Raw genomic sequence first — 25,640 nt, forward strand, 5'->3', positions numbered from 1 at the left:
AGCTAAATGCCTGACATGTACATGTAAAAACCTTTTTTTACCACTTTGCATGTGTGTGTGTGTGTGTGTGCGTGGAGATTTTACATGCGCTGTGTTTTTAAATACCTTGCACTGACATCCCATTAGTGCTAAATAAAGATAAAGTGTCCTGAGTTGAGTCAGCTTAGCATGTAGCTCCTCTTTCAATGTCTGCCGCATTCAATACAGCAAATTAATATTCCATTAACAGCAGCCATGTAGAAGCCCCCCTCACGCCCCCCAACCCTCTAATCATTGCATAATGGGGAGCGGTAACTTTCCAAACTGTCAGCAGCAGTACAGGTTAAATATCAGCTTCACCTGCCGTGTTCAGCATGCAGCACGTGATCAGGTGGGAGAGACTGGGTGAGACCTCGCTCAGCTGTCAATCACAGCTATAAATGAATCATAATTATTGTAATTTGGCAGAAGGAACATGCTGCCAGGGTGAAAGCAGCCCAAACTCCAGCTGAAACTTGTTTGAGTGGTGGGGTAATTGTTGATTGAGTGCCGGCTGTAATGACGCTGCTGGAGTGCCGTGGCAGGCGGTGAGATAATACAGTTACCGATTGACAAACAACGCCAGTGTCCCCCCACTGCGGCTGCCACACAGCCAGAAGCTAATTATCCTGTAATGATAGCCCTGCTGTTGTGGACCTCCCAGGCTACCATACCGGTAATGTCATTATACCTCCCACATCCATGGCGGGATCCATCTTCCTCTCACTAATCTGCCTGACTTTTTTTTCCCGTGTCCACGTTCGTGCACCTCAGTAATTCTCTCCATTCTGTCTTAACCTGCGTTCAAGATGAAAGCCAAGAAAATCCAGTCATTTAATCCCGGGTAGCATCATAGCTGCTCCCGCTGCACCCACACTGGGAGGACATGCACTGGGCCTAAAGGGAAAAGGGCCAGTCTGCAGAAAACACTGAATGTCTCCCAGGAATGTCTCGTGGGACACGAAGTGTCCTCTAGAGCAAGCCCCGTGAGAAATGTGGCCGAACACAACGTGCTCCTTCAAAAGTGTGTTTTCTGTTTTATCACCTGAGAGATAAAACACACAATGTTAGCATTATAGCATCAGAGCTGTGTGTGTGTGTGTGTGTGCGTCCAGCTCACACCACAGCTTGTCATAGTGGCGCCACTGTGGTCGGGCAGAAATCCAGAACACACTTGATCTCACACAAACACTTCTAAAGCCCAAACTCAAGCTCCACTTCACCTCCACAGCTTGTACCCTCACATACACACCCCTCCTCTCCACAACACACACTTCTTATTTCTGCTTTTCCTGCCCTTGTAACGTACACACACCACTCGATCGAACACACACACCGCCAAACATAAGCAGCGCCACACCTCTTCTGCCGACCTCTTCACCCACTTATCCCCGTGACAACAGCAGCGTGTCCGCCGGCTCGACATCTCTCAGCACCAGCAGCCTCCTCCCGTGGTAAAAATAGACAAGTGTGAGGTGTGGATAAAGGGGGTTTAAGGGTTCGGGGGGGGGGGGGTTTGATTTTGGGTGTGAAGTAATATTTGACATGTAGGCCTGGCGTCTGGAGCCCGAGGCGGACGTCGGCGTGGAGGATGGGCAACGGGCCAAACTCCCACAGCTGGAGGTTTCTGGTTTTAATGCACATCTGGACCAACGGCATCAACTTTTTAATAACAAAACAGTTTTATTTGCAGTGAGAAGCACAAATGTCCAAATACGCTGGGATAGAGTTGTGTTTCCATTGTTTACATCAGCTTCCTTCTCATGACACGTTTTCATGGCTAAACACCAGCTGTTGATGAATCTGCATCCGTTCCTGCTGAATCCAAAGTTTCAGCTGCTCAACCATCAGTGTTTGCTGTTGTCTGATTCTTCTCTTCATCCACGGTGGGGCAGCGGTTTGCTCAGTGTCCGCCTCGGCCAGCTCTTCCTCAGGACTCTCCATTCAGCCTTGGTGAGCGGCTCACAGCAGCAGAAAAGAAATGACGGCTTGATTATCTGCGATGCTTACTCCCAACCAAACTAAAATAAACTACAAGAAAGTTTTAACTTACAGTATCTGCAGAAAGGGAGAGACGAGAGTCCAACTGTGAGCTTCAGTTTGCCAGATGTGACTAGTTTCAACACCAAATCCCTTCAATATCCAGCCCTTTAAATCTCTTTAGTATTAAAATACTCAATCCTCAAAATAAATCCTTCATGTAAAAATAATAAAGTTTTTGCTTTGATTAACTAGAAATGAGAATTATGTCACATTTTTAAATCTGTTGAAAAATGTGATTGTTGCCCTCAAGCCCATGAACTGAGTTTATTGGAACATAAATTTGTAAAAACAGACAAATACTCACATTTCAGAGGCTGGAACAAGTGATTTAATATGTTCGGGGGGAAAACAAAGTTTAAAATGCTGCCGTGACATTTCTCATGAAAACTAACTGATTAACAAACTAATCATTGGAGCTCCAAAGAGTCTGGAGGGAAATAATGCAAATGAAATGAACGCTGGGGGTAGATTTTAGTCCAGAGCCGCACCAGTGGTCCAATCCAGCCGAGATTCTGAGATTACTTCTTCTGGATCTTTAAACTCATTAAATCCACATCACAGTCAGGCGCTGTCACGGCTTACCCCGAGACATGGCAAATCTACAGGGGCGACACACACAAGGAGTCTGCGACAAGCTGCAGGACAGATCAGCTTCCAGGAACCGACCTGGACTTACTGTAACCGTCTGTGAATGTGTGTCCAGACAACTCCTGATGAAGGCTGCATAATATTTACTGTTGCATGTTTATGGCTCACTGAAAGCTGAAGATGATATCTGGCTCCGAAATAGACCGTCAGGATGAGTCCTCTGATTCACACACACAGTCAGCTGATATAACTGTATACACACCATCATTCCCGTGGGTGTGTCTGGAGACCATCCAGCTGTGCATCCAGTAAAAACTCACATGGGAGATTTCTGCCAGTCTGAAGCCAAACACGACCACGATACGGTGCTGAAGTGTGAGGAAAGTGTGTGATGACTAACAGTGTGTGGGCCTGTAATCTCTGAGAAAGAGTGTTTTGATCAATGAGAGGCTGCTGCCAGGTGGCTTTGTTTTTTTGTTAATTCCATAAAAACAAAACCTCTATTCTTATATTTCTCCGTAATTATTAACACACATTAATATTATTCAATGCAGAAATATTACCAGGGGAGAAACATGCATCGATTGTATGTCGTTTTCATCGTATACTCTTTCACAGATTTGCTTCTCTGGTAACGTCTGATGATTAAAAGCTTTCTGTTTTGGCATTAAAGTCAAAGTTCCCCGTGTGTGTTGCGTTTTCATGGTGGTAGAGAGAGCTGAAAACTTTGAAATCTAAAAAAACAAACGGATGAAGTTACCTTTTCATTTCTGTTCAGGAACTACATCACATCTGATCCTTTCTTACATCCGATTCACCCAATCAGAACTCTTCTTGAAATCTTGACCTCACCTTCCCCTCTCCTCATTCATACTGTCATCCATCCCTCCATCATTTTATCCAGCAATCCATCTGTTCCTTCCTCTCTACCATGCATCCATCCATCTATACATCCCTCCTCCCCATCTTTCATTCATCCATTATTCCTCTTTTCCTCCTCCCGCACCCATCCACCCCAACACATCCCTTATCATCTTTCTGCTCCACTCATTCTTTTTGCACACAGACTATTTTGTCCTCCCCCTCCTCCTCTTATTCATGCATCATTGGGTTGGTGAGTGGTGGATGGCAGTCCTCCGAGTCTCCCCCCAAACCACCAATCACAAGACTTCTGACGTCCTTATTAGGTAAATTCATCTTCATGTGAAAAATTCCCTAAATTGACACAACTGTCACTTTTTGTTTGCCATTTGGTCCTATTGAGCACAAATCTGCCACCTTAGGCCACAATAAGATCCCACCATGCAAAGCTGAACCAACAACTCCATTCGCCACTGAACGCCACCAGGCTGGCTCAGCTCTTTGCACGCAACCTCCTTCAGCCTAACAGTGAAACCCTGCAGGCTGCACTGTTACAAACCTCTGACCTCCCTGCAGACAAGCCCCCACACAACCTTCATGCAGCGTTCACACAGCAGCAGAGCTGTCTTCAAGGATATGAGTGGACCAGGATCTTGATGGCAATTCTGCGGATGGGGTTGAAAGGGCTGAAGATGTAGAGGGCAGATGTGGCACTGAAACGGAAGATGGCCTTCCCTTTGTTAAGGACTATGAAAGTCTGCAAGAAAACAAGAGATAAAAAAAACATATTATAATGGATATTACCGCCACTGTGAGCTTTCCAAAGCAGGAAACCACACAGTGACCTCACACCGTCAGGAGACACAAAACCTGAAGTGACTCACTTTGTGATTTCATTTAAATTTGCAACCTTTGCTGTTTTGGCTCATTGTGTAATGTTCTTATATTTATATAAAGGTTTGAAATGCTCCATTTCAGCTACCGTCTCTTTAAGTCCTGCTTCCGTTAACACCATAAAAGTCCAGTCTGCTCTGATTGGTCAACAAATTTACACTGAACACAGCTGTTTATTCAGACTCTTCTTAAATTCAGCAGTGCTTAATAACGATGCAGCCGGTGTTAAGAAATTTCTGACTACCTTTACCAGCGTGAACCACACCTCTAGCTTAATAACAGCTGAAGTTGGCACAGCCCCACCCACCCAGAAAAAAAGTTTAATATATGGCTGCTGCAGATATTTTGCTAATAATTTCTCAAATGATGTAACTCAGGCAGAAAAGGAAAAAAAGCCATGTCATGATTAAGAGATCTGAAAGCACAAGCTAGGGGTAGCTGCCATTAATCGCTCCATCAGCTCCAAAGCTGTTAGGCTGAAAATATACTTGCTTTTAATTATGCATACAGATGTTTATCATGGCTGCCTGCCGTATTCTGCATTCATTATAGCATCATTTGGATACGTCCTCAGAAATTAACGCTACACGTGTCATGGTTTATGGTCTCGGTTCTGACGTTAAGTGGTTAGTTTTGGTCACATTTCTAGCTTTTCTTCTTGATTTTTGGTGTTCGGGGCTTAGTTTTGTGTTTCTTTGGTTTCTGCTTGTTAGTGCACCTTGTCTGATTGCTCATGAACGTCACTTGTGTTTAATTTGTCAGTCTGTGTATTTAAGTCCTGGGTTTTCAGTTACTCCTTCTCAGATCCTTTTGGTTAACTCCCTGTCGTGTTTGGTTCCCTGTCCTGGATTTTGGAAACAAACCCTTTTACCTGCACCAATTCTGATTTGGGTCCTCACCTCTACCGCCATTCATGACAACATATTCACAAGCTGCAATATACAAGCAACCACTAGAGGCAGTCTAGGGACAAATTTGACTGGATGTAAAGTCACTGAGTGACTGCTTCGCTGTGGTCCTTACGTACTATTCATGATATGATACAGCTGGGTTGTTTTTTTTTTGCTAACCTAAATGCTAACCTTTATGGTCGCTATGTCTATTGTTTCGTTTGTTTGGCAGTGCACCCCCTAGTGGAATTCACCAGTAATGATTGTTGTACACAGTACGATCGTACGTTCCAGTTGTCCTCGGAATTCTGAGGAATTTTTGCTGGAAACGACAACGTTATCTCATTTTTACAAACGGCAAACTCGAAATTTTCAGTGGACCCCGAGATGCCAGATTTAAAGATGGCTGCATCCAATAACACGTGTATTTCACTAGTTTGTTTTATTAAAATTCTTTCTAATATATTTTGTATCCGTTTAGTTTCTAGTGTAAACTGTAGTTATCAATATTTACATTCTTAATTAATTCGTTGCTTGTTCTTGAAGAATCACCCTGTGGCATGTTAATCTTTATCACCAAACGTGGCTGCTGTTCTCATTTTTACAATGGATTTCTAGATGCTCTCAAATTGGATGTTTAGGAGAAATCCAGTTTTTCTGAGGTGCTGCACCTGGAACGCCAACTACCTGACAATAACGTTCCCTACTCTCAACTAATCAGAATTCCGAGACAACTGGAACCCACCACCAGTCAAATGTTTGGACACACTTTCTCATTGGATTTAATGGGAAAGTATCTCCAAATTTAGTGCTGGTACTCTATACAGTTGGCAATAAGCGGTGTAATTCCATCTGGAGCATAGCCTGACGTCACACACCGTCTCTCTGCGTTGATCTCCAGCCCCACGTTACCCAGCCGCTCCGGCCGAGCGTTCATGTATGTTCATGTGAAGCTCCGCCTCCTCCCTTCTCTCTTAGCCCTCGGCCCTCCCTCCCTGTAAAAGGCTTCAGCCAATGGCAGTGCATATTTTTGGAGCAAAATGGTGGAGAGCAGAACAAAACATTGACTGAAAGATGACCAGGAACTGATATTACCCAAAAAAAAAAGACAAAAAAAAAAAAACAACTATGGTTGACGTAGAAGTTGTCGGATAGAGAAACCTGGATAACCCGGATCAACATCGGCCTTGTGTTTTCAAAGAGGAAAGCACTGCGAGAGCTAATGAAGCTACAGTTTGACTGGAAGCTAGCTCTTCTCCTGGACAGTAACAACATACATGTTTTAAGTTACTTCGACATGTTTCACTAAATGTTGTTTTGTTCAGTGTGTTTGCTCTTTGTGAACAAGACGAGTCAGGGAAGAGGTGGAGGGAGGTGTGGCTCATTACAGACAGCGCACAGCAGCACACCACTTTTCATTTATTGGCCCTTTAAACAACAGGGTTAGTACATGATTATAGTCACAGCTATAGCTGCAGGCTGCAATGATGGATGATGTTCAGTTAAACAATAGTTTATTGATTCCAAAAGGATTTGATCAGAATCTAGCCTTAATCCTCAGAGAGGCTCACAAATGGGACCAGCAGTCCATTTTAGAGTGTTTTTTAAGAATTTAATGACTTGTTAAGCTCGTAGCAGATTAACCCCTGAAGACATGACTGACCTCCTGATACTCGATCAAGCTGAACACAACCTGAGAGCCAGAGGTGAATCATTACTCAAACAAACTACAAACTAAAGATGACAGGGCCACCCAGCTTGCTTTTCATTGATTCTATTACTTTTATTCTTATTTAATGCCCCTATTGTTGCCTTATAACGTCATATCAAATTATCATGTTCCTTGTTTATTTTTTTATCTTTATGTGACAGTATACAATATTTGAGCTTTACTTCAACTGAGGCTCCAAAACGTGCCCTTACACTGGCTCTTGGAGGTTATTGTTGTCTCCAAATAGGAAAAAAGTTCTCTAGGTATAAAAATATTCCCCCACAGCATGAGCCATCCAGCACACACACACACACACACACACTCAATCAGTCTTCCCAAGCTTTCTGTGAATGAAGCTGACGAAGAATTAATTTATCCTACATGGATTCTTTGCCAGAAAAGAGGAGGTATTTCCAGAAATCTTCACACACGCATGTACAAACACACACACACACACACACACACACACACACACACACACACACACACACACACACACACGGCAGCCTACCCTCTTGTCTTTGAAGTAATAAGGGTCGATGTCTTCCAGGGGAACGCCCACCAGATGAGATGGGATGTCAGCGAAGATGCGTGGCAGCTGTTTCCCTGCTTCCAGGTCGGGCCGGGGCCGGGGGAGCTCCACGTCGCCCAGGTCCTGAAACACACACACTGTACAATAAACATCTGAAATCTCACATCTTTTATGGTCTTATCCACCTCTTCCTGCTTCCTTTTCTGCTTCCTGGTTGTGTTTCTCGAATGTGTTCATACCTCCTGATAATGTTTTTTGCGTCGGGCCTTCTCCTGGGCGATGCGCTGCTCGATGGCCGCCAGGGAGTCCGGCGTGAAGCGCTGAAAGCTCTCTGGTCCCATTGGAAACACACAGCCAGCCATCTTCTCATCCTGATCCTGCTGCTGACTGGCCCAGTATACCAGCTGCACACACACCAGGGAAAACAATGACACATTAAAGCATTTCCTGCATTTAGTATCAATTTAATCTGCTGGTGGGTCAACTCCAGTCTTCACTACATTACCCATCATGCTTCCCAGCAAGGTACCAAGCTGCACATTTGGAGGTATCAGGATAGAAGTATCAAGAGGCATTGTACCATCATAAAAATACTATTTGCAACTACGATGCTGCAATAAAGTTGTTTTAGAGCATAGAAAATCTTGGAAAATATTGAGTGACACATATTAATATTTCATGAAAAACTCTTGGCTCATCTTGAACCTGATGGCAGCAACACGTCTCGAAAAGGTTGGGAGGGCAACAAAATGCTGGAAAATTAGACAGTACTAAAATGGAACATGTTTTAAGTTTAGGTTAATTATTATCAGGTCAGTAGCACTATTGGCTATTAACAGAGCACCTTCAAGAAGTAGAGTCTCAGCAGTAAAGGTTCAGCAGTCAGAAAACTGTGTATTTTTTTATAATGTTCCTCATTTTAAAAATACAAAGACTTTGATTATCATTTTATTTACCGAAAATAATTTCATCAACACCATCATCACAGTGCAAGGACACTTCCAGAAATCTCTGAACACAGTTCCCCGTGACATCCACAAATCTGGGTTAAAGAAAAATCTCCTGATGTCAGATGAATCAAAACTCCAAATCATGCTGGAAATCATGAATCAAGAGGAGAAGAACCGTTTGGCTTGTTAGTAGCATTTAGTTCTGGTAGTTTGGGGCTGCAGTAGTGTCTTAAAATATTAAGACAGGTTTTAGGCAAGGCTAGTTTATATATTTAAATTCATACATAAAAGAAAAAGAAACAGAAGATATATATATATATAAATATATATTACTTTTTAAAAAAAACTCCCAACCTTAATTAAAAAGCCGTGGTCTGTGGCCGAGCTCGTCTTTTACAGTAAATTCAATTTATAGACCATTTGATCCAGGAACAGTTCGTCTACAGTAACAAAACTGAAAAAAGGGCTAAATTATTTATTTTAAATGAATAAAGTTGACTTATTTGTTGTGACAAAAATATTTTTTAATTAAATGTTTTTGGTTACACTGACACCACAAATGAGTAAATAAATGTACTCATTTATTTTTAAGGTCTCATCTACATGTTCCACCCTTGTTTCAGTTTGGGCCCTTGCATGGCCCCCTGTTAAAGGTTTTCTAGAGCCACCTCTGCTTTGAGCAGATAAAACAAAAGCTGGTTTGTTTTCAGTGTTTGTGTTACGGAGCCTTGTATAATGTGAACTTTAACGTTAACCTCAATATGCAACAAAAAAGATGCATGACTGGACTCGTGAAAATTCCCTCTTCACTGAAAAACCCAACAATTTCAGCAGCACAATGTGATGCTCCATGCTCCGTTTCAGCCACAGATTCAGTCGCAGATCATCGTGAAGCTCTGTGTTTGACAGACGCTGGATCAAATACCGCCAGTCTTCCCCTTTATCTATAATCTGATGTCAGACTGTTCAAACACCTGTTGACTATATTTTGAATGCTAGAGTCATAAGATGAGGAGCATCTGATTTTGAGTGCCTGGAGTAGTAAGACGTAATCTTGATTGAACGGCATCTTCACTCGCAGGATGATTGCATCCTCTGAGAAGGCCTGCTGCTCAGGATGACCCACAGTCTCACCTCACTCAACATTAAACCGCTGTTCAGACCATTTCAGACTGCAGCAATCAGCCTGAAAACCTTTGTGATCCACCTGATGGAGCTCAATCACATCTGCATCCTCCTGCCCCGACTCAGCCGTTCATACAGCATGTCCATCTACTGTAGCTGTATGCAGCACTTTCCTTCCATCACTTGAAGTTTGGTGCCCAAAATCACTTTCATAAAGTGGGTTTTCCCAGTTTCCAGTCGGTTTTAACACAAGCAGTGGACCTAAGTTTTACTCTTGAGGTTGAGTGGAATCAAACTCATCTTTCCTTGAGTGAAAACAATCCATGAGACACGTGTTAATATTTACAAAACTATTTTCAAACATTATTGATTATTAAAGCACAAGCCACATTCAAGCATTAACGCAGCACTTCAGGGGTTAATTCATGGTTTTTCACATTAATCAAACATACTTTATCTTATTAGGTCAGGAGAAGCTGATCAAACTGAAAAGCTGCTGTTTCTCCTGAATAAATCTGAAGGAGGATCCAGATGCACAACAACGAAGGCAACCATGGCAAACAAATGCAAGCTTAGTACAAGGATTCCACCCCCACAGCTCTGAAAATACAGGAAAGCAAACTGAAGCTACAAGAAAAAAAGAAAATTAGATAAATTCATGTCAGGAGGGGAAATTAAAGGGGAATAGATGAAGACTGAGAGACAAGACTGTATAGAAACATAGAAACGACACAGAACAAACAAAGCAAAAGCCCAACGAGAGCTTAAAGTAGCACAATATAACTGTCTGACCTTAAAAAATGTGTTTCTGGTTTTTTACATGGAACAGTGACATTTATTATGTTTATTCCTGGAGCCATGCTAGCAACTGGATATCAATATCTTGAACCCCCACTACGGCCGAAGAGGACATTATTTGAGGAAGCGAAAAAAAGATAAAGGAGACAGAGCAGGAGATAAGGCAAGAGCCAAGATCAGACTGACTTTTACTTGCTGGAGGGAGCTCAGAGAAGAGACAGGATGCAAGATGGATGCTGAGTTAGCCGTCGTTGGGGGATGCTTACTGAGGAAATCTGCCAAAGTTCAGTAGTGCAACAAAAAACCAGGTCCCATCGATAAACACGTCACAGCCATGGTGTTAGCGGCGTCATAAAGACGGATGTAGAGCCACATATTTCTCACATGACGAATTACAATCATTAACCAACAGAAAAAGCTGTAATCCAGAAAAAACAATCACTGCTGCCAGTCAGGAAGCAAATCTGTCAGAAAATTCACCATCACTTAAATTACAGTTTGCAGATCGATTCTTCTGACATTTTTTCTGCTGCAGCAGATTTTTGACTATTCAAATTAGAAAAAGGTTTGTTTAAAAATACTTATACATTAAAAAAGTGATGTGTCCACGTGGAGAGCAGCGAGAGTCACAATTTAAGACGAAGAATGGACATGTGTTGATAAAATGTGGAAGCCTTTACAATGTTCACTTTAAACTTTAATCTCTAGCCATCGTGGGAAAGCTGTCATGAAAGCCACAGTTTAATCTGTCGAACCCTCCTACCCATTGATAAGTGTTTCAGTGGAAGTCAGCAGCAAGAGTCTTCATGCTATCATGTCAGCATCTTCACAAGTCAACACGTGATTCCAGCAGCTGGATCCCAGAAGGTCAGCCAGTCAGAAAAATGCCTCTGTTGTAAGGCCGCAACCTTTTGTTGTGTGGACCAATACAACTGATTCATGTTTGTCCCAGTGTGGTGTGGTCTTTTTTTTCTTTTTTTTTCTTTTTTGTCTTACGTTCTTAGAATATATATATAAAAATTCAGCATTACTTTATAACCCAACCTTTGTTGGGTATCAGCCTGGCCTTGTGTCTCTCATTTGGACGCACATCAGAAAAAGCAAAAAGCCTTCAAACAACAGGGAGGAGAGATGCTCTCACCATCTGCATCCTGGTGTTTTCTTTTCCACTTTGAAGAGAACTGATTGGCTAAAAGAAAACTGGTCCAGACCAGGGCAGAACGTTTCTGTGCAGATGGGAGTCTATAGTTTTCTATAGTTTTATGGGGACACTGGAAAATAAAAGAAAGCAGAAACTAGCTCAGTTAGGCATCTTTAATTATGTTTATAAGAAAAAAAACTAGCAGACTAGCAGACATGGACTCGAGTCTGAAGGCTAGCGTTTGGACACAGTTTGGTTTTTGTGGACATTGTTAGATATTATTTTAATTTGTCTTTGAATGAATAACATGTATATAACCTTAATAAAACATCTAATTGCAGAGTTGTCTTGGGCTGCTTGTACAGGGCATCAAAAGGTGACGAGCACTGAATCATTAGAAAAAGAAGTGAAAGTGACTCGAGGTTTGAGTGTTTGTGTCTGTACAAGAGGTCATGTTGTATTCTTGTAACATGGGAATTTCTAAGAAGTGAAAATAGTTTAGGATGAAACAGAAAGTCTGAACTTTGCGTCTCTGTGTGCATGTGACTCTGATTTGCAGAAAAACAGGAAACCTGTACGAGACGGGGCGGATGCCAGGATGGGACCTGCCAGTCACAGCTGACTAAGTTAGAGACAGCGTCCAATCACTGTCTAGCTTAGGAGAGACTAAAACTGGGTCCAGGAGCTTAGCGGGAGTTTTATCTGGGTGCCGAACAGTAGAACTCCTTTTTCTCTGTAACCAGCGAAAAGGAAAACTTAGACGGAAGGATCCAGAGCTCTGTACCGCACATTCCTCATATCAACTGTAATTAATAAATTTTGTGATCTTGAGAGAAGTTTTCCTGTCATCTGTGATCCGGGTAAAAGAACACGAGTAGAAGAAAACCTCAGGTAAAAGTAATATTGTGGGTAAATACCTGTTTTCTTTAACAACATGAGAAGAGACAAGATCAGGACAAGACTTACTTCATATGTAAGTTGTTTAAAGCCAAATAAAATATAATGCTAATTCTTCAAACATGCATCAGCACGTATGTTAAAAGCTGTTGTTGCTCCTCACTGTTGCAACACGTTTCCTGGAGATTCCACGGGAAAATGTGAACATTATATGAAAAATATATGTGTTGGATTTACTCATGGTTTGACATAAATAAAAGATAATGGCGATAAGTTTGTTTGGTTACTTGAATTAATGGGCACTGAATGGATTTAAAAGTGCAAAGTAGCCACAGAGTGAGGAGAAAAACCCTGAATGAGGAAAAAAGTTGCACTGAAAATCCTGATGATCGTTTAATAATCGAATCAAAGCACGCTGAATCGTAATCAAATCGTGAGTTAAGCTAAGATGGTACCCCCCTGTTTCTCACTGACTGAGCCAACATTGATTCAGTTGCACTAAATAAGCAGGAAAATAAAAGTTCCTCCTCCTCTGTCATCTGCAGACGTTCTGCGACGCCGGCCGTTGTCAGTCAGAGAGGAATGAGCAGGACAGGTGTGAACCAAACCAACGCTGACCTGTGTGTCTTCTTTCTACCTGGGACTGTCCTTTGTCCTTGCTGCTGGAGCATGCAAATTTCCCCATTGTGGGATCAATAAAGTCTTTTCTTATTAAAACATTTAGACTACAAAAAGTTGTTTTAGTTTTATAAATGTGCAGTGAGCTGACAGCTGTATCTAATCTCCCATTTATTCCCATCAGTTCAGTTTGTTAATGTTAGCAGCATTTCTAGCTTTTGACGCATTGAGGCTACAGAAGCTTGAATCCATGTTAACAGGAGGTGTAAATGAGCTTGTGGAAGAATGATGCATCGAATAGATGAAATTCTGAGAAGGTGGTTCTGCTTCTGCTCGTGTAACTTTAAAACACAACATGTAGAAACAGGTCGTTTTTTTCATAAAAGTTTCCAAAAGAGACCAAAATCCATAAATTACTTCATGTAGTTTAAGAACATCTCTTCATTTCTCTTGCTGCTGTAGCCATGTTTACTATCAGATTATTATGGGATGCCAGGTAATGAAGTGTAGGCTGTCTCTTTCACGCTGAGAAACAATCGAGTGTAGAGTACACTGACAGAGAGACTACAGGATCACTGAGAACAAAGTCTGAACAGAGGAAGACTGAAAGTGTGTAACAGGTCTGTGTGTGTGTGTGTGTGTGTGGGTGTGTGTGTGTGTGTGTGTGTGTGTGTGTGTGTGTGTGTGTGTGTGTGTGTGTGTGTGTGTGTGTGTGTGCGTGTGTGTGTGTGTCCAGGCCATCTGCCTTGGATCCTAATTGAATGATTAGACAGGCCTCATTTTTCAAGCCTTCATGCATTTATTCTTCACAGCTCCCAAATCTGATTTCTGGAGTATGCATGTGTGTGTGTGAGAGAGCGATCGAGCCGAGTGTGTGAGTCCACATCAAAAGAAAATCTAGCTCTGTTTTCCATTCTTATCAAAAGCTGTCATCCACTCAGTCAAGCACACACACACACACACATCAAGTACAGTAGCAACTGATGAGGCCTTGGGTCCTGGTTTTCATCTGCTGCGACACTTAGTCACGTACACAATAGTTTTTATTCCACCGGATTCATCAAGACTTCACTATATTAAACATGTTAAAGTCCCGCTGATCAATATGAGATGCTCCGACATGTTAGCTGGATTAAAAAACCAGAAATGAAATAATATGAATATAATTGTTAAAATAATGTAATATAAATAAATATATATAATGATGTCCCAACACATATTTATTCTATTTTCTATGATTTTGAGGACTTCAAATTGAAAACTAAAATTGAGGTATAAAATATTTAACAGGTATATTTACATTTAGGAGAAGCAGCCGCAGCAGAAATTGTGATGATTTCGGCCTTGAACCACACAGAATTAATTTTTCAGCCTCTTTTATAGGTTCCAGCATCACGAAAGCACCGCAGGGCTACACGGAGCTTTCTGCCTGTACCTTCACACCAGGAGCGTTTCAAAGCGTCTGCTGCAGCCGAATTCTCCAGTTCATTCAATCCCGTGAGGATTGCAACATCACGCAAGAGACGGTGCACTTATGGGCATTTAAAGCAAACAATAAACCAGCAAAAGTTTATTTGGCCAGTCTGACCGGGTCTCACATGCTTTATAGTCACGTCTTTATAATATGAATGTGAGCTTTCATACAAAATGGCGACTTTCCACCTCCAATATAAATGCCTCATCAGCCATGGTGTCATGTCATGTGAGACCCTTCCTCACCTGGTGGCTTGTTGCCCGCGTCACCAGCTATGATGTAATGTTGATATATCAGAGAAGTCTGCACTGGGATTTATTTGTTTAAATCAACCGCATTGCAGAAAACCTAAATATCGCAATAAAAAACTGTTTTTGAAAAACATCCCAAATATGGCTAAAGAGTTTTTATGCTCTCATGAGGTGGTTTTTCAGACGTGCTGATATACATCACAAAAGTGCAATGGAAACCCTGTTTCTGCATTTACACGTCACCTGATGTGGAGGTCACGTGACCAGTTCACTTGAAATAAAGATGGTGCGGGATGTAGGGGAACAGAAATGTAGCTTCTGTCATGATGTTAGAGTGACTCTGGGAGACTTAATGTTAGGTTCGTCAAGCGATGCATAGCTAAGCTCCATGAATATAGATGAAATTAGGCACCCAACCGATGTAGGAGATGGACGAAACTGTCTGCATCAAGCATAAATGGACCTTTACTCAGAATCTATCTTGCATCCTGTCTCTTCTCTGAGATCTCTCCACCCAGTAAAAGTCAGACAGATGTTGACTCTTGTCTTATCTCATGCTTTGCCCCTTCCTCTCTTTCTATTTCTCTCTTTTTATAATATTGTCCTCTTAGGTGTCTTTGCTGAACCAGCTACAGTGCTCATCCAAAATGGTCAATATGTTGATATCCAGTTGCTGGTGAGTGGCGCGGTGTTGTAAAAGAAAATGCAGCAGTTAAGTGATCATTCCTGACTGGAAACAAACGTTTAAAGTTTGGTTTCTAAACCGTTGAATGCTGCAGTGCTAAATTCTAAAATTAGGAGCATTTAATCCTGAAGTGAAGCTCAGAAACCGTTTAATTTGTTTCTCACATCAGGGCTGGACTGTCTTCTTTGCTGGGTGTCCAAATGGCTCACTAAAGTCTCACAGCTGATTTAAAGAATGGCAGCTGGAGTCCTTAAAGATTCAGCTAAGAGTGATTACGTTCTTTCCACCTGAAGTTGACTTTCACTTAAAAAATCACACTGACCATGCCTCCAAATGTTGATAAAATTGACATGAAGTAGTGTATGAAAATGTGCATTAATGGGCTAACAAGCACACAGACGTCCCAAAAACAGGCCAACTCAGACCTACAAGAGCTTTGAAAATTAAACATAAAGAAATAATATGACCAAGTAAAGCATACAACATGCATGCATGCATTAGAGGCATAACAACAGAAGGCCTCACTTGTACAGACAAAATCTTTATCCTTACTGGCTTCATATTATTGTGGAGAGATGTGTACATTATCCTGCGTCTTATGAACACAAAGGGGATTTTTATTATGACCATTTAAACATCATAGCCAAGATCTAAAGTCTGAGAAACACTGAGAAACAAGTGACATGTGCTTAGAAAACATGTAAATGGGTGAAAATGACAGAAAGTCATTGACCATAATTGTAAAAACAGGTCAGAAGTGATGTCAGATCCAGACCAAATGTTCTCACAGAGACAGATGCACACGAACACCAGTCATAAATCTAATCACATTACACTCAATTTAAACCATTTGTAAATGAAAAGTGTCAAACTGGTGTTTTTAATGACTCGTGATGCTCAGTTGAGTCAGGAGTTGACAGAAACCGCTGGCGCGCTGACTCATGCAGCTTCCTGCAAGTCTTTTCAGACTTTATTTTAAAGACACATCCAGCCCTGCAGACAGTTCGCAGTGACCCATCAAACAAGCTTTTTACTTGGACTTTTACTAACTTCAAGACACCACAGATGAATGAACTACAGCTGACACAGAGACACAGATATCCAAAACTCTGTTTTTACCAGACTGCATGTTTTGGTTTCAATCATGTCCGTTTTCTGTCATTCTTAAGTCCTTTTTCTTTTATCATCTCTCTCACTTGTCTAAAATCTTCTTTACCTAATCTGTCTCTGGACATAATCCTCTAGTTATGCACCTCTGTGCACCCGTAGTTTCTTTTGTTTTTATTCTTTTCCATTTCCTTATCTCTTATTAGCCTCTCTCTATTTTTCTAACCCTCTTTTACTCCTTTTTTCTTCAGTTGTCATTATTTGGCTGTATTTCTTATATCACGTCCAACCCATCTCCTTCTTTCCTGTTTTACCTGCTACTTTCCTTCACTTCGCAGCCATCTTCTGCTCTAAGACCCAGGATGCATGTTCATGTGACCCTATCAGCAAACCCACTGCATCATCTTCTAACACTTAACACTTTCATGAATTCATGATTTGCTGATTTTACCATCAAAACACATGAATTCTCTGATAAAACACAGACATACTGTCTAATGAAACTGTGCAGCCTTCCTTCTGCTCCAGAAAACAAACATCAAATTACATGCAGATTCTCAGATCACATGTTGTGCAGAGCTTTTAATTATGATTCTTCTTGTTTTCTTACTCCTTTTGTCTTTGAATCATTTCTTGCTTCTCCTGTGCCACAACACTGGAGTTTTAGGTTTTAATAAATTTTGTTTTGTGTTGCATTTGCGTGCTTGGTGATGTCCCTGCTGCATGCTGCAATACTACAACTTTTCTCACAATGCAGCAGCAGTTTGACAAAGAAACAAGCAGCTGTGGTCATCTTAGTAGTGCCTCTGTGATGTTTATCAGTACAGTATGTCCACAAATCTTGTGATCGTGATTATACTACCTCCTCGGGCGGGAGCGGCAGTCCAACCAAAAAAACACCATTTCCCGCCTCCTGCACACATCCAGACTGACTCACAGACGACAGCGTATGAGACAACAAAGCAGATGATGAGTGGTGAGAAGGAGTTGGAGCGCAAGGTTAAGTCGGTTAAAAGTAAAATAAGAGATGGAATATATAAAGTGTTCACAAGAGTGGGAAGTCAGACATTTGAAGTCGCTTAGACGGCAAAAAGCCTTTTTCCTCAACCTCTGCGCTGAGTGCGGCGGCCGCTGTTGCTAGTAGCGCAGGTCACATGACCCAGGCTGGCCTGTGTGTGGGTTGTCAATCTGGAATCTTTGTCAGCTCCACACAATGTAAACACACTTATTGAAAGTGGGAGAGGTCCTTTCTGTGAACCTGTGGCATTTAACCCTATAATGCCGGATGTATCATGTTTGATACAGTTTCTGAGACCTTTTGCATCATTTTATGGTAAAAACTTTGCTTGAACCTTTGGTGCATGAATTATTACAAAACAGTACCACATTTTTTTAAATAAAATATTTTACTTGTACAGACATGCACGTTGATGTTTTTCTGTTTTTTTTTTATCTTATTTTACCTTTTACTCAGTGTATTGATTTTTCTATTTGATCTATAAAAATATTTATAAAATAATATCTTGTCATATTAATACAATATAAATTTTCTATAAAAACATCTGGATCATTTTTTTGTCCTGTTTATCACTGAGGCAAACTTGGTAATTACAATGTATGTATATATACTATATCAAATGTAGTTATTCTTTATACGTGGCAGCGGATTGGTGACTCACTAATTTCCAATGAAGTTGCTAACGTACGATCCACACCCATGCATACATTAAAAAACAGCCTTTAAATATGTGTCCTCTGTTGTGGAAAATTATGCACCAAAGGGTTAAAACAATGTTGTAAACAGTCTTCTTCCCCCTGGTGGACACAATAATAATAAAATAATGCACTACAATAATTCTTGGGTATTGGTGACCATGCTTATTGACTTATTAACTAACTCAGTACTTAATTTCAGAATCAATTACTATCTGAGGCTCAATTTTTTTTATAACACTAATATAAACTCGTGCTTATTGTATAGATATAAGTTGTACTGAGCTTCGTTCTTTTTTGTTGTTTGTTTTTGTTTCTTGTACATTATAAAGAAAAAAATGTCAGTTATGACGTGTAAATACAAGTAACCATGCATGCATATTTACCTAAAGTTGTGCATACATAAATAAAGTTGTAAATTCCTTTATCAGTAAAATTACATGTAATGTTTAGTGTATTTTGTCTGCAAAGATTCATCTTTAGAACTCACATGTGTTGTCAGAGTGATACGACTGGTGCAGGAAATTCACATGAGTCCAACAGGTCCACCTCAGACACTGCACATCTCCCTCTCACACCTAGAGGATAAAGACTCCTACATCAGGATGCTCTTTATTGACTACAGTGTTTGTGATTATGCTGGCTGAAGTCCTGTTCCCAATCCTGACCGACTGAGGCCTGCCAGTCAGAAAATCCTGGAGCCAGTCCCAGGGGATGGGGTGTAGTCCCAGGGAAAACCGTTTGTGGGTGAGCTGGTGGGGGATGACCATGACGACACCGCTGTGATAAGACACTTCCTGGCGAGGACGAAGATGCCTACAGGAGGGAGGTGGCCTCTCTGGTGACATTGTGGGAGGACAAAGACCTCACCTTCAACACGGACAAGACCAAGGAGATGATATTGGACATGAGGAAGGAGATGAACCCTCAGCAACAGCGCTGCTTATCCGTGGGCTGGAAGTGGAGAGGGTGAGCAGCTGTAAATATCTGGGTCCACATCAGCGAGGACCTCACCTGGACACTCACCACCACACAGCTGGTGAAGAGAGCTCAGCAGCGGCTGGACTTCCTGAGGAGGCTGAGGAAGGTGGGCATGTCACCAAAGATCCTCAGAAACTTCTCCAGCTGTGTGGTTGAGTCCATCCTGACCAGCTGCATCACCGTGTGGTACGGCAGCAAACGCCTGCTGAGAGCAGTGAAGACTGGTCCAGGATCACCAGGACTCCACTGTCCCCTCTGCAGAGAATCTACCAGCACAGAGTCCATCACCAGAGACCCCACCCGCCCCCAACATGGACCGTTCACTCTCCTCCCCTCAGGCAGGAGATCCAGGAGTCTGAAATGCAGGACAACCAGACTCAGAAAGTCTTTCTTTCCCTCAGCCGTCAGGCTCCTGAACAGCTGATAGTCTGTAACAACGGCCTGTACCTGCACCCTGACTTTATATTATCAACCACAGTAAATGTTGTTTACTGTTCAAGTGTCTTATTACTTATAACATATATTACACATACATCTCACAGCTGATCATTCATTGTTTTTTTTTTTTTTGTTTTTGTTTTTTTTTTAACTTGTCCTGTCCAGCATCATAGCAGCAAAATGATAATCTGTTTGCTGTATCGTGTTGAACAAATTTGCTTTGCCAAGGGGAGGCCTATGGGTAAGGCTCCTCTTGATAATATGATTCATTGATTAATTTATTTACTTTGAATCACGGAATCTATGTAATCTTGCTGGACCTGACCGGAGGGGAAAGAAAAAGATGAAAAATAGCGAAAAGAGCAAAAGGGAAAGAAGAAAGGAGACAAAAAGATCAAGGACAGAAGGAAACGACCCTTCAATCGACACCATCACCAGACAACAAACTGTTCCACCTGTACATGAACACACCAGAAAATTTCCTACGTTTACAAAAGCAGAAACACACACACAGAAAAAAAAAAAAAAACAGGGCTGCCAGTCATTAAGAGTTTTTAAATAATAACCAAATCAAAAAGACATAACAGCGACCAGATACTAACTCACAGGAAAAAAAAAAAAAAAAAAAAAAAAAAAAAATTAATAATTATCGCTTAGTATAAAAACCCACTGGACAACTCAGTGACTGTGTCAGCATGCAGAGCATGACAAACAAGGAGTGATCAGTGATGAAGAGTGGTGAGTGAGATCATGCAAATGCGACCACGCCTCCACGGAGGCCAGAGGCAGACCAGGGCCTGGGCCGGGCCCTCAGCAGCAGACCCGGAGCACCAACCCAAGCCACCCCACCACAAAGACGACTCCAGCCCCACTCGAAGGGCGGCAGAGGAGAGCCCCAGGAAGAGCCCCAAGATCAGCAGCCGCCGGCCCCGCCAGGGACCGGCCACCCAGGGCAGCCCAAGTGAAGGGCCCAGGGCCCCAGGAGCCCAGAGGCAGCCACCCCACCCCCCAAAGGCAGAGGGCCCGCAACATGCCTAGGAGGACCAGGCCCCCCCAGACAGCCACCCGGCGCAGGCCAGCACACACCCCGTTGTTCCAGCCGCACACCCCGGGAACCAGAGTGCTATCGGCCCCCTCCCCCCACTCCCCACCTACTCCAGTCTGCACCCCACATAACCCCACACTCACACCCTCCCCCGCGCCGCGCCGCACCCACAACCACCCACCACCACACAGCCACGCCACACACAACCCACCCATCATTGCCCCGTGGGGGACACCCCAGGCGGACCAGCGGACAGCGAGCCCCAAGCACCGCCCCTTGACTCAACCCCCACAGAGCCAGCAGCCCACCAGCACAACCACCCCGGAACCCGGCCCCGGGGCAACCCCCCGCCCGCCCCCAGCCACACACAGGGGGAGCAGGGGTGTGAGAGGTCCGAAATACCCTCTCCCTCCCCGCTCCTGACTGTTTATGTAGTGGTTGTTGTGTGCAATTAAAATTGAGGGGCAGTGACTGCAATGAGCCTGCCATGCACCGCATACCATGCCCCCCAGGTGTTGTTTGTGTGTTGTGTTTCTTGTGTTTTGGTGTTTCGGTGCAATTAAAACTGAGAGGCGAGTCGCCATGGGGTGCATCCAAGGAGACCACTGAATGGTCTCCTCCGTTCCACCCCGCATGGCTCCACGCCTCCCAACTCCCTACGTGTGTGTGTGTGAGACAGAGAGAACGGGAAGTAAGAGGTGTCCGGGGATGTACGTCCAGAGGGAAGCAAACTTCCCTCCGGATGATGAGCCTTTAGTGGCATTAGGCACCCCTGCTCCCCAGGAGGCCCCCAAGGGCAAGACAGGCCAGGAGAGGCCGCCCCCCCACGACCGGGCCACCCAGGGACCGCAGCCAGTGAGCCGTCACCCACCCCAGAAAATACCCACCCTCCCACACCCCTAACGGGGAATGAGAGGATGGGGACAGCGGCAGACCCACGGCCCACCACCCCCAGGCCCGCCCAGGCTCCCCCCCACAAGTGCACTTAACCCCGCCCCAACCACACACAGAAACACATGCACACACCTATTTCCTTGCACACTCCTGCTCATCCTAACTCATGTATGCCCTCTCAGCCCCACCCAAAAAATATAAACACTCACACAGCATCCAACCATCCCACTCTCACTCCCCAGACACACCCCCACTCATCCTAACACATGCATACGCACACAAACATACCCCCCCATCCACACAAACATCATTCAAAGTATAGACACACACAACATACAAGCATCCCTGTCTCACACCCCAGCACCTCCCCCTATAATCCCCCGAATCCCACTCAGCCCTCCCTCAAACCCCCACACCCCCCCTGCCCCCGGGCCATACCCTGGGTCCCAGGGTGTCAACCAGACACCAGGGCATGCACCAACCCACACCACGGCAGCACATCCGGGCAGGCCCAGACCCCTGGCACATACGGAGCCCACCACCCTGGAGGGAGGAGGACCACCCCAGGGCACCAGAGCCCGGAACCCCCGCCCAGTCCGCCCCGGAATAGCGCGGCCGCCTGGCCCAGGACCGACGCCCACCAACCCAGGCTCCACCAGTGGCCTCACCCCCCGCCATGAGGCGACTCCAACCGCTGGCCCCCACAGCCCTCGACGGGGCCAGATCCAGAGCCACCCCCACCGCAGAGCAGCCCGGTCCCGCACCACGGGCAACCACAAAGAACCCGGAACCACCAGTCACTCCCGGCCATGTCCCAAACACCAACAGCAACGAGGTCACAGTCCTCCACCTACACTAAGTGATGGAACTAAGCACAGGGGACCAGAAGGAATGAGATTCAGCCAAATAGTTCTTTGAGGAGGCAGACATTGTCTCACTACTGATGTGGTCAACTAAGAGATTCCTAAACTGCTGAATACACAGATTATTTTTGTTTTTCCAGTTCACAGTGATAGTTTTCTTTGCGATGCATAATGCTGTGCGTATCATGTGTGCAGAGTTAATTGCCATATCAATGTCACCCAAGTCACCTAGTAGACATAGTGTGGGGATTGTAGGAATATTACATTTAAACCATGTTGACATGTCCACACATACCTGATGCCAGAACCTGCGGACATGTGTGCAGGACCACAAGGCATGGAGGTAGTTGTCAGGTGTGTTTTCATTGCAGTGTGTGCAGATGTTTGATTGTGACAGACCCATTCTGAACATCCTTTGTCCTGTATAATGAGTTCTATGCAGAATTTTGAATTGTATTAGTTGCATATTTGAATTTTTAGTCATTTTAAAGGTGTTTAAACATATTTGTGACCATTTATCTTTATTAAAGTTACTGGATAAGTCGCCCTCCCATTTTGAAGTTAGAAGACAGATTGAGTCTTCTAGTTTGGATAATAGTCTATATGTTTTTGATAATAGCTTTGGGGCATTGAGATTAATGAATTCTGCCACCCTATCAGGTAGCTCTAAGTTTAATTGATTAATGGTATATTTTTTACATATAATAGATTTAAGCTGATGATATTCTAAAAATGTTTTGCTACTGATTCCATATTGTGAAGTGAGAATATTAAATGATAAGAAGTTTCCATTTTCTATGTTCTAACTGTTTTATTCCTTTATTTTTCCATTGAGTAAAATTGATAAGTTTTTGTTTTGCAGGATGTCAGGGTTGTTCCAGAGGGGTGTAAACTTACATGGAAAAAGTGAGGATTTGGTTATTTTTAGAAAATCCCACCAAGCCACTAAAGAGGAACTGATATTGATGCTTTTAAAACACTTATGTGTTTTGATGGTTGAGCTGATGAATGGCAGGTCAGAGATAAACAGATCCTCACACAATGCTTGCTCTACATCTAACCATGATTCATCCAGACTGCTAGGTTTAAGCCATTTGGAGATATACTGCAGCTTGTTAGCTAAGAAAACATGATTAAAGTCGGGTAGCTCCAATCCGCCTCTATCTTTAGTCTGTTGTAAAGTTTTTAGACTGATACGTGATGGCTTATTTTTCCATAAAAATTTAGATATATGTGAGTCCAGTGACTTAAACCAGCTGGAGGATGGTTTAGTGGGTATCATTGAAAACAGGTAGTTTACTTTAGATAGAACCATCATTTTAACTGTGGCAACCCCCCCCCATGAGTGATATGGGTAAGCGCCTCCACCGTGAGAGATCATCCTCTATTGCTTTAAGTAGCTGGACATAATTTAGCTTTGTGAGTTCTGATAACCTGGGGGAAATGTTTATGCCCAGATATCTAATGTTTCCAGACTGTATTGTAGTATTGGGTATGTTTTGTAGGTCACAGTTGATGGGCATAATAATAGTCTTAGACCAGTTAATAGAGTAGTCAGATATTAATGAGAATGTGTTAATAAGTGTGATTGTCTGGGGGAGAGACATCGGTGAGTTCTGGAGGAAAAGTAATACGTCATCAGCATAAAGACTTATCTTGTGTTCTATATTTTTGGCATGGATTCCTTTAATCTCTTTATTTTGTCTTATGGCAGCAGCTAGGGGTTCAATAAAAATAGCAAAGAGTGATGGAGAAAGCGGGCAGCCCTGTCTGGTTCCTCTCTGCAAACAGAAGCTTGGAGAGGTTTGATCATTGGTCTTCACACATGCATTTGGGTTGTTATATAATATTTTTATCCAATCTATGAAAGATGACCCAAACCCAAATTTGTTTAACGTTGCAAATAAAAATTTCCAGTTTACTCGGTCAAACGCTTTTTCTGCGTCTAAAGAAATTACTGTGGATTCCAGATTATGTAGAGTAGAATAATCTATGATGTTAATTAATCTACACATGTTAGTAGAGGAATGTCTACCTTTAATAAAGCCTGTTTGGTCAGGATGTATTATTAGAGGGGTTATTTTTTCTATTCTTCTGGCCAAAGCTTTGCTAATTATTTTGAGATCTACATTTATTAATGAAATTGGACGGTAACTGGATGGAAGTGTCGGGTCTTTACCTGGTTTTAATAGTAGAGTAATATTGGCTAGGTTCATATTTGAAGGTATTTTTTGTTTTTCCTTTATTTCTAATATCATATTGTAGAAAGTGGGTGCCAGCATTGTCCAGAATTCTTTGTAGAATTCTGCTGGGTAACCATCAGGACCTGGAGCTTTATTGTTGGGCATATGCTGGAGAGCTTTTTGGAGTTCGCCGACTGAAAGGGGGGAATCCAAGACCATTTTATCTTCATGTTTTAATTGTGGAAGGTTGATGTTACTAAGAAATTTATCAATATTGTCATCTGTTGTAGTTAGTTGTGATGCATATAATTTTTTTTTTAGAATTCTTTAAAGTGTTATTTATCTTGTCAGGGTCGTGGCTGATGTTTCCTTCTGGATCTCTGACAGAGGAGATGGTTGTTTTCTCCTTATTTGTTTTTAACTGATTAGCCAGGAATCTTCCAGATTTGTTGCCATGCTCAAAATTCTCCAAGCGAAGTCTTTGCACCAAGAACTGCGTCTTTATATCTAGTATTTCATTAAGTTCAAGTTTAGCTTTCCTTATAGCATTTAGTGTGTGTTCTTCTGGGGAGACATGGTAAGCTCCTCTAAGGATTTAATTCTGAGTTCTAACTCTGAATCATTCATTGTTGAATGTGGGACAACAGCTTATGTAACACACGGCACATTTATGTACATAGATTATTTACTCAGAGTTTATTTTGTGTCTTATCTTTATCTTCTATCTAGTCTTTAAGCTGTTTTCTTCTATTTAATATTCTTTATGGCATTCAGTGCGGTCGGCAAAGTAAGAATTTCATTGTTGTGGGAAACTTGTTTCCTTACTGGGAAAATGACAATAAACACTTGAATCTTGAATCTTATTATGGTTTCACCGCTGTGTGCTCTGCGGAGGCTCGACACACACCTCTTCCAGACCAGCCGTGCACCCCTGCTTGCA

General features: G+C 42.7%; 1 protein-coding gene across 1 annotated transcript in view; it reads right to left on the bottom strand.

Moving 5' to 3' along the window:
* LOC121629242 (sodium channel protein type 4 subunit alpha-like) overlaps nt 1-25,640 on the bottom strand; it is a 265,035-nt gene that overhangs the window by 191,287 nt on the left and 48,108 nt on the right. Inside the window, exons 2-4 of the mRNA XM_041968881.1 lie at nt 7,777-7,941; nt 7,517-7,660; nt 4,149-4,267 (exon numbers count right to left, since the gene is read on the bottom strand). Coding sequence (XP_041824815.1) covers nt 4,149-4,267; nt 7,517-7,660; nt 7,777-7,899 — 386 coding nt within the window. The 5' untranslated portion in view covers nt 7,900-7,941. The remainder of the gene's footprint in view (nt 1-4,148; nt 4,268-7,516; nt 7,661-7,776; nt 7,942-25,640) is intronic.

The sequence above is a fragment of the Melanotaenia boesemani genome, chromosome 18 (assembly GCF_017639745.1).
Source record: "Melanotaenia boesemani isolate fMelBoe1 chromosome 18, fMelBoe1.pri, whole genome shotgun sequence".
In the NCBI taxonomy this organism is placed as follows: Eukaryota; Metazoa; Chordata; class Actinopteri; order Atheriniformes; family Melanotaeniidae; genus Melanotaenia; species Melanotaenia boesemani.